This window comes from Caretta caretta, chromosome 8, assembly GCF_965140235.1.
Source record: "Caretta caretta isolate rCarCar2 chromosome 8, rCarCar1.hap1, whole genome shotgun sequence".
Lineage (NCBI taxonomy): Eukaryota > Metazoa > Chordata > Testudines > Cheloniidae > Caretta > Caretta caretta.
The window spans coordinates 94942688-94953377 of NC_134213.1; the positions used below are offsets into that span (position 1 = coordinate 94942688).

The 10690-nt window shown below is 39.0% G+C and overlaps 1 protein-coding gene across 21 annotated transcripts in view; it reads left to right on the forward strand.

Moving 5' to 3' along the window:
- Nucleotides 1-10298, forward strand: part of DAB1 (DAB adaptor protein 1) — a 697001-nt gene extending 686703 nt beyond the window's left edge. For all 21 annotated transcript variants that reach the window (XM_075131817.1, XM_048860469.2, XM_048860464.2 and 18 more), the window contains one exon: nucleotides 7205-10298. Coding sequence is in view for 1 of the 21 variants with exons in the window: in XM_075131816.1 (XP_074987917.1) it covers nucleotides 7205-7249 (45 nt within the window). In the remaining 20 variants the exon portion in view is untranslated. The remainder of the gene's footprint in view (nucleotides 1-7204) is intronic.
- The last annotated feature ends 392 nt before the right edge of the window (nucleotides 10299-10690 follow it).

Here is a 10690-nt window from a genome sequence, read left to right on the forward strand (position 1 = left end):
ATCTCCATGTCTGTATTTCTCCTCTCATCCTCTTGTAGTTTTAAACTGAATCTTTCCAACTTCTTATCACACAGCAGTTGTTGTCACAACTAACTTGTTTAGTAATGGCTGTTGAGTGCTTAGGTAAATCTGGTATTTATTGATAAGTTAAATCTTTGCCCCACTGTTGTTTGAGACCAAAAGCAGGCAGGCCTGACTTCACAGCTAAAGGAAGCTTGAGTATCTGCAGAGCTATTCCTAATAAGAATTTAATCCAGTCATTTTCTCTCTAGTTGAGAAAAGCAAATATGTGAAGTGATTGTACAGAAAGGAGGAGAAAAACAGTGTATAAAAAGAATGCTTTCATTAACTGGGTTTTGATTTATGCTTGAGGTGGCATAATCCTATTTCTCTTTCTAGATTACCAAAGTGAAAGGGGAAGAAAAAAGAAAATATTTGTTTAGCTAAAATTCTGTAAAATAAGCTACATATCTTACTTCTCCGTTGCCTAGTCAAAGCAGTATTGACAATAGAAAAGGGATTTTCAGTTATTCTGCTTTAGTCCCTGTGGATACCATCACCATGTATAAAAAGTATGGGCCTGATCCTGAGATATGTTGAGTACCTGCAACTCTTACTGATGCGGAAGTTGCTGGTCCTCAGTATATCTCAAGTTCAGCCACTAACTCTACATCAGCAGGGACTTGTAATCTGTATCAGCATATTGATCTATTATCAAGCAACACTGGATAGTTTCAGTGGTGAAAGTCAATGCAAGTAAGAGTGTGAGAAGGGACAAAGGGACCTTTGGCTTTTTGACATCAATGTATTTGGTTCATCCATGACTGGCATCTCAAGAATATACATGTTAACTGTGGAAGTAATTCTTCTAGGTCATTTGAATCTGAACCCTAGTCCCTGATATCCTAGTACCACAAAAATAATACAGTCCTTTGTGGACTATTGGGACTAATTCGTAAAGAAGAGTAAGGTCTGACAGTGAGCAAGCTCTGAAAAAGTGTAAGATGTTCTTTGGCACCATGGTTATTTCAACACAAGCTATTTAAAGTAATGGAACAAATACGGATGCAATGATTTGTTACCCAGTGTTCATGTATGTGAATCTTAGAAGTGATTCTCGGCAGATCTTCAAAATATTTGTGACTAGAGCTGATCACGTTCTCCTGGAGCAATCCTTCCTAGAAAAGCTCTGCAACTGCTGTCTGAGGTGTGTGCAGACAACTATAAGATCTTGAAATAAGTCAAACTCATGATGCTGTTGTCATCACTGACATATGTCAGTAGTCCAACAATTAGCTGGTTGACTCCTGGCTTCCATCTCTGGGTGGTCAGAAAACAACATGTGTCCTCCTTGACAAAAGTACTTACTGGGTTTATCAGTTCCAGGATGGACTATTATAAGCCAGCTGTTAATCCATGCTAAGCAAGATGATGAACCATAGAGGGTATAATACATTGATGCTGCCCAGCGTGCCCTGGCTTTCCATCAACTTCAAGGTTCTGGCATTGTATTAGGAATCTCAAAACAGAATAGACTCACAACATCTCAGAGACCTCTTTCCAGGATCCATCAGTTCAGCTTAATTCAATAAACTCAATCAGAGCCTAGATAGAAACTCGTAGGGTTGGTGGTAGCTCCTTCCCTGCAGTTGGCTGTAAACTCTGGAACGTCCACTGAAAGGAAATCATGAAGAGTCCCATTTTGCCCTTTGCAGGCCCAGTCACCTCTTCACCATGGTATTCTCCAAAGAACCTGAACAGGAAAAAAAATGGCAGCAGTGCAATTCTACATAGCAACCCTAAATTACACCAGGACCAAGAGGGTGGGATTTTCTTTCTGGATTGTCCTCACAGTTGTCTGTACTAAGATACTAAGTGACTTGCCTTTTAAAATTCTAATAGTTAATTAAATGTTGGACATTGGAAAATGTTTCCAGTCTGACATAGTCACTATAACATCCAAAACACTGAATATCAAATAATATTAACTAAATAGATGATTGGAGTAAAATTTACACAGCTACTGGAATTTAAACACAATTGAAGTTATTTTGAAAAATACCTTAAGCATCAGTAGAAGAATAGGACAAGCCCTTCTATTACACCAGGGTTTATACTTTTTGACTGCTGTCAGGTCCCTTAGAGCCTGGTTTATTGAATCTGGGTTTTATACACACAAAGCATGTTGTATCAAAGACACATTACACTCCAGAGTGCTGTTCTCCCAGATTCCCTTAACCTCCCTTTTCTGCTGCAGATTCTCAGCACAGGCTGGATGATCAGAAAGTCCAGTCTCATTTCATGAAGCTTATCTGCTGAGATTGTGCTTACTGATCACCTAGCCAGAAGGAAAACCCTGTGCTGAAAATCTGCATGAGAGGAGCAAGGTTAAAGAAATCTGAGAGGACAGCAACTGTAGAATGTAATGCATCTTTTATGCAGCATTGTACATGTACAATGTATATTGAAATGATCACTTGAGAACTGCAGAAAGTTGCCAATGAACACCCGCAAGTCTTGTGCATACTCTCACATCACAAACCCACCCTGATACCGACACTTGTTGATTATGCCCTACGGTAACTGATTTGTTTGAGGAGAACATATTAGTAATACATTAAAAATGGAATTATGTTTATAATGTTTACATCCAGTTAGCTGATACAGTTCTAAGCCAGAGCTGTGAACAGTCACCCAAATGAATGCATGTTGTTTGCTTTTGGTATCGATTATTACAAAAAACACCCCTTAAAAAGAAATATTGAAGTATGAGGTATAACTTCAACAAAAATATGTAGTTATTTTTTGAAAAACATACTGTTCATTGCAATCAAGGGTAAGTAGGCCAAACTTCTTTAAACTTGGGGGCCTAAAGTTATGGTCCTAAATAAATGGCCAGATTTTCAGAGGTACTGAATATCCACAGTTCCCAGTGAGATTGGCACTCATCACCTCTAAATACAGGGTACTACTTTAGTTTCCCAGATATGGATTTAGATGTCTCATTTCAGGCACCTATCTTTGAACATTTTGGACCTACTTCCTAATAGGCCAGGCCCTTTTCTCAAATAATTGACTTGGGTGCCCATATCCTTTTTCATTGAACATTTATAATCACAGTCATTTGTATTTAACAGACACTGTCCACAATAAGTAGCCATACACTGGCATCTGAGTAGGGTTGAGCCAAACACTAATTTGATTATTGATTGCAAATATGGATTGGGAGAGTCACTTTTTAAAGCATCTATGATAAACTGCACATCTTAATGTCAATGGAACACTTCAAATAATATTTAGCAATAAAAAAGAAGTATCCATTTCTGTTCAGTGCACAGAAGCTCAGTTTCCCCCTATAGTTAGGGCCCTACCAAATTCACTGTACATTTTAATCAATTTCACGGTCATGGGATTTTAAAAATAGTAAATGTCATGATTCCAGCTATTTAAATCTGAAATTTTACGATGGTGTAATTGTTGGGATCCTGACCCAAAAAGAAGTTGGGGGGGGGGTCGCAAAGTTACTGTGGGGGGGGGGGGGGTGTTGCAGTACTGTTACCCTAAATTCTGCGCTGCTGCTGCTGGTGGCTCTGCCTTCAGAGCTGGGCAGCTGGAGAGCGGCAGCTGTTGGCCAGGAGCCCAGCTCTGAAGGCAGAGCCATCTGCCCTGCTGTCTGCAGAGCTGAGCCCTCAGTCAGCAGCTGCCACTCCCCAACCACCCAGCTCTCAAGGCAGTAGCGCAGTGTAAGGGTGGCATGGTACGGTTTTGCCACCCCTACTTCTGCACTGCTACTGACGGGGCGCTGCCTTCAGAGCTGGGCACCCCACCAACAGCCACTACTCTCCGGCCTCCCAGCTCTGAAGGCAGCGCAGAAGTAAGGGTGGCAATGCCGCAACCCCCCTAAAATAACCTTGCAAACCCCCCGCAACTCCCTTTTGGGTCAGGACCCCCAATTTGAGAAAAGCTGTTCTCCCCCGTGAAATCTGTATCGTTTAGGCTAAAAGCACACAAAAGATCAGCTTTCACAGGAGGAGACCAGATTTCACGGTCCATGATGCGTTTTTCATGGCCGTGAATTTGGTAGGGCCCTACCTATAGGAACTGGATATTCCAGCATTTTTCTGATATTGCCATTGGGTCCAACCATCCTGTCTCATACAAGGGGAAAACTCTGTGAGGTTCAAGACATCTGCATGAACTGTCAACCCTCCGTGCTACTTTCAGGCTCCTATTTTCCCTGACAGGAGCCTCACTCAAGAGTCATTCTCCCATTTGCTCTTTCTGCCGTTACCAATATCCTACCATCCCTCATTGGGAGGAAGGTAGAAAGCTTAGAGTAAAGGTTAATGCTGCTATGAGAATCATTAAGTTTGGTTGCCTTTAAGTAGTATTTCATCTGAGTTTTGATAGGAATGCACTCTGTAAGAAGACCGCTTTTCATTTCTGCTTCCCTCATCCGTCTGGCAGGGACACCCACAGAGCCCTACATGTGTGGTGTTTGTGAGGAGGGGCTACCTGTGGTCTTGAGAGGATGAGATGAGCATGCTCTTTAGAATCTGCTCTCCTCTCTTCTTTTTTTATTTTTTATTTTCAGGACCTTTCTGTCCCTTTGTGCTGTCCTTTGCTCCTCTCTAAAGCATTGCTGTTAATTCTTCACTGCTGGGGTATGGTCAACAACCACTCTCTGAATTTTCTCAGACTAATCTTAGGAGATCATTCTCTGTCTCTGACAAAAACAGAATTTCTTATTGAGGAGATCAGCTGGAATCTTGCTTTGGCACTAGTAAGGGAAACCCTATTAAAGGAGGAGAGACAAAAGTGCCTAACCCCATCCTTTATCTGCCAGGGCTCTGGGAGAACAGAAAAAAAATGTAAATGAAATCAGAGTGGCATTATGATTACTTTGGCCACCTTAAATGTATGTTCCAGATGAACACTGGGTGAAAGTAATAAGTTAGGCACATCTAATGTTTTGCCTCTTTATGCCTAATACGCTGGAGAAACTCTTGAAGAAGAGTTCATCCTGACATATATGTAAATCTCCTATATGATTACAAGGTCGGTGAGATCTTGGGGATCTGCCACTTAAGTGCATCTGCATAAGTTAGAGCTATTTGAGGACAGCTTTAATAAGCACCCACGACATTTTCAGAGATTTTTTTTCTTTGTAGCATTTAATAACTGGAATTCTTGTCCTGGATTAATTGTCCCTTTTTTTTTCCCCTACCCCAGGACCAGCAACTGCCAGGAGAGTGGCCTATCATGCGTTAAATTTCTCATGTTATTAGTACTGATTTTCTCTGGACTAGCCAGGATCATTCTGCCAGTTCTGTGTCGACTGTGCATGAAAATTCAGCGCAGGTGGGGTGTTCTTCAGAACAGAGCATATGAGCCATTTTTCTGGTCACCTCTTCTGCGTACCTTCAGTTTTTCAAGGTCACAACATATGTGTGCTTCTGACTGTAGATAATTGCTTCACCCCTTAACCAAATCATTCAGGAGAAGATTTTTCTTACTGTTCACCAGTTGCCATAGTTAGCTCGGGGTTGGCATGGGTAGGAGAGGGACAGCTCGAACCTTTGAAACGTACAGCTGTTTTGAGGAGTAAAGTGAAGACGGGCACAGAGAGACAGATGGGCTTCCACTGAGATGTATAGAAGCAGTTCACACATTATGGGAAAACCACATCCCACTGGTCTGCAGCCATGGAGAGTTTAACAGTAGGGCAGGATTTTATGAGTTTGTACCAGGAGTGTGAAATCCCCATGAGCCATGAAGCCTAGATGTGTGTGGGATCTCTGCAAATGGGGGACACAGCAGTGACTGAAAGTGAGAAAAGTGGTTCCAGCCAGCCATTGTTCCTCCATAAAAGCACAATCAACACTGAGGCTGAGGCTATATAGGATCCATGGAAAAGCTCGACTCCTGCAAATTCACATGGGAATGAAGGATTCCTTCTCTTAACTCCAGAGAAACTCCCTCGCACACAGACCAGCAGCTTGGGCATTACACTGAGGCCAGGATTTGAGATGTGGATAGTTCACACTTCAGGCTGTGTGTGTGCAGATTCAGGAAGACAGGCGTGTGTTGGTTTACATTCAGCAGGTTACCTTTGCAGCTGTAATGGCTAGCAACTAATGAGTAGCCACCAACTCAACACAATAAGCTTTCTTATTCCCCATTGGCCAGTTGTTCAGTTTGCCAAACCCTATAACTTATTTATTTCATGTTAGCTTTTGCTGTCCTCTCTGTAATGTGAATTTGATTCTAACGGCTAAATTTAACTTCATACCATGGTATTTGAATATTTATCATATTGTGTGTGGAAAGTTAATGCAATGTGGCATTAATTAGCCTTTCTGCCTGTCTCGTTCTCTTTTGAGGTGTCATTCTCAGTTTAAAAGATTAGTTTCTGAAAATGAAGTAGAGGGCAGTCTTACGATATCTTGCAGCCAGAATGAATATAGTATCAAGAAAACACAGTGTCAGATATATGAAATATCACTCTGAAGACATGGCAGTTTTCTATTTCTAAGAAATTCATAATAAAATACCTGTTGAGCAAAACAGCATGCTTTCTTTCAGTAGTGGTATAATTAGACTTATCATCAACCCCTGCAAAATTAACTTTCATGGTTTTTCATATCGGAACTCATAACATATATAGTAGAAATGTAAAGTTTATTCATCTTAAATCTAATTGCAGTGTCATGAGGTCATCTTACAATAGCAATTTATCTGTTAGCAAACATTAGTTCTATATCAACCATATAAAAATACCCAGCTATATTTTGTGCTGTAATGTTTGGGCCAGATCCTTAGCCTGAAATCCGTGGAGTTATGGTGATTTGCACCACCGAAGGATCTGGCCCATGAACTTTAGAATATCTAGATATATAATTATTACTGAATTTCTTCACACACACATACTCACCAACACCTCCTGAGAACCAGTGTACAGTGCATATGGTAAAGTTTAATTGAGGCTCAGTATATGTCTGAAACTTCTCTCTGATGTAATGTTGAATTGCTTTTTCTTAAAAATTCCTTTGGGAAGCCATAATCATTCAACACATGAAGGCAAGCAAACATTTCCTTAGCTGTTACCTTTGGGTTTTCTCTCTAGATGCATTGCTATTCACAAGCAGATGTTCTAAAAACGTCTTCAGACATCTCTGCTTATTTTTATTTTTATTGTCTTCAGGAAACAGAACCTCTCTACGCCCAGATCAACAGACCTAAGAAATAGCATTATTACAGGCTTGTGGTGCTTCAAGACTCAAGTGAAAATCTACAACCTGACAGGCCTTTTGGCTCTTATGCTTGATTTCGATTGATCTTGTCCGACAAAGGATAGAGGATTGCCCTACCAAACGTACCTGACAGTTTTTGGCAACGAATGGCAAATTTCTATGGCAGCACAAACATAAAAACGAGCCCCGCTTACCATGCCAAGCGTCTGAGTTCTGAGCACCCACAGTACGAAATCTTACTCCTTGTTCTTCATTTAAACTTTTGTCCTCTTCGATACCTTCCACCTGGACAACGGGCATTTGAAATTGAATAAGTATTAGCCATTGTTTTTCTTTTAAGCAAAAAAATCAGAATCCATATGTAGCAGTGGCATCATCATTCAACAGCCTTTCAGGCACAAGTCTGCACTTTTTATGTCATGGTGACATGTTTCTCATTGTCATTTATATCAGGCTACTCTTGACATTATATTCCCCTCCCTCACCCCACCTCACCTCCGTCTTGGCATATTTAAAAAAAAAAGACAGGCTGTGTTATTTTTTTGTATTTCCTATTCTGTTGTTTTGTATGGGTAACAGAATTTAACAGCAAAATGCCTCCTATGGAAATGATTCTTAACTTGAAACCGCAGAATCAAACTGTGTTGATTATCCATCCTGGTTGAAAAACATTGCCAAATGGACGTTTAAGTTATAGCGCATCGTGAGGAAGAATTGCTGCTTTCTGTTTGAGTACTCATTCTGTGGGTGGAAAAAGGACATCAAATCCCATTGATGAAAGAGGTGAAAAATATGTTATTTCCTAGGAAACACATAAAACAAAGTACAGTAAAGGAATATTTTTTATTTCTTCGCTATCTTGCTGCTGTAATGCTATGCAGACAAGTGTTTTCTTCTCTGTGTGCCATTTTTAAAGAAAAAAATCATTTGCCAAATAATTCTGGTATAATTCTGGTTTATGGATTTTAGACGAAACAGACTTTAATAAATGGGACAATGACGGCATGAATTTTGGAACAACAAACTGATTCTGTGATCAAATTGTTCATCTTTATCACTTTTTGTACATCGGAAAATTCAAATGGGATTTTTATTTTATAACTTGAAAAAAATCTCACCGTTAAACTCTTTAAATGTTTAAGGGGAAATGGCTTTAAGGAGTTCAAATGAAAGTTGCCATTTTTTTGTAAATATAAATGTTATGAAAATTCTTTTAATAATGCCATTACACTGTAGAGAAGGTAGCAAATTGCAGTGCTTGGGAGGCGTGGCAAACCCAGTTTGTGGTTTTTGCATCCCATATGTTTTTTCACATGCTTATTACAATAGGCAGAGAGGCTGGAGTGCCTCTGCCAACAGCAATTTGCTTGTCAGCAACTCGTAAAATTGCTGGGAACGCAAGATTTTATGATCTAGATTTTTCCACACAAGTATACATTCTCCACATTAAAAAAAAAAAACCACATTTCATAGACATTTCTTTGATTCTGAAATCTCTAAATGGAAGTCATCAAACTGTTTACACACAGAGCAGAAGAATTAAAAAGCTCCTTTTTTTACATTTATGAAGCAAACGTGCCGTGTTTGGGTTCATATGTTAGCACATGATTTTCATAAAGAATCTATATATTTTTGCCCTACAGAGAATTGTTATACAGGTCAAATGTGTTTTCCTGGTGTTCCTATGCAGTTACAGTCTATTGAATTTAGTGGTTTAACACTAAAAAAAAAAAATATTAAAGAAATCAACTGATTAATCTGTTTTTAGGCTTATTGCGCAGATTTTGTTTTTAACTTGAAACATTAGGATTTATATTTCTGTCATTGATTTAAATAGGCCTGGAGTTGTAAATCTTTTACTTTCTTTCATCTCTATATAAGCTAAAAATGGTTTAGAAGACGGCATATTTACTGTAAACAAAGAAAGCTGAAAGATGAACTGGTGATTGTTGATATGTACACCCAAATCTCATGGTTCCAGTCTGATCTTTTGAATTAGCTAAACTAGAGAATTGTGAGTTACCGAAGATATATGAATGACATATTACATATGGGTAGACCTAATGACCATGCAGAGAAGAGATCTTATCCTCCGGTCCATCATTGTTTGGTGCATATTCCATAGGCATGTAGAGACACTTGTAGCAAAGTCATATTTTCACATCAGAAGAAAGATGCAAACAGTTTTCTAACTGTAGGAGTTAAATCAAAACCAGATGGATTGTGTGGTTTGGGGATTAAAATAAGGAAAAAAATATTTCCACGGGGCATTTCTTTTTTAAGGATATTTTCATAATTTTGATCTCAATAAGTGGTGCTACTTTCTTCCTCGATACGACAGTTTTTAGGTTTTGTCTTGCGGTATTGAACCATGAAGACAATAATTTTGTTTCCTCATAAACATTCAAAGCTTTCCATAGTCAAGACATTTTCAGTTATGCAGTAAAATGTTTAAAGAGAAGGAAAAGCAGAGTCAAGACTCCGTGAATCCACTGACATTACATATGTAGGGCTCAGGTTGGAAAAGTAGTACAAACTAAATGAGGTTGGGATTTTAAGATCAGTTTTATGAGAGACCATAGTCCACATTGTCATTGGGCATTTTTTTATTTTTAACCAATATTTTTTTAAAATACATTGATAGCTACCATATTATTATCACTAGACTGCCCTTCCTTGTGATAGTTGAGATGCAGAGGAATGTGGGGAGTCTGCACTGTACCAGTATTGTAGATAAATAACAGATCCAGCTTGTGCAATTGTTTAAACCCTCATCCTTCACTAGCACTAAATTTGTCACTTTAAATTTTAAAACCAGGGAATCCCACCCAACATCCTGTTACCATCCCCAGAAGTTTCTTGATCTTTACATGTCATGAAAAATATTTTGATAGACAGTAGTCATCCAAGTGTCTGATGAAACCTATCATCTAATAATGTACTGGGCACCTTCTTTGCAAAAATGTTTACTCTGTGGTTTTCATTCATTTTTATTTCTGCATTCTGACACATATTTTTTTAATAAAGATGAGAAAGATAAAATGACTGTTGCAGTATGTTTCTAGACCTACTTTAACTTTACCTCAGATGATGACCATTTGTTAACATATATGGACACATTATTTTTAACTTTGTGTAATGCATTCAACAAAAAAACCAACAAATTTTTAGAAATTTTCCATTAATTTCTGTAACACACCATGTAATACTGTTACAAATAAAAATGTTTAAAAAAATCATTGTCCTTCAAGTTAATTTGTTCCATAGTCTCTGCCCATTGCAGAAAGCTGCTCACAGAAAGGTGCCAGAGTTTCTCTTGAGTACAATTTGCCATGGACAAGCTTATCTAAGACTAGGGATTTTTTGGGGGTACCCAACCTTAAGCGGACCTTGTACCCAGAACTGTTGAGGACCTGCCCTCCAAAAATTAGTCCCCT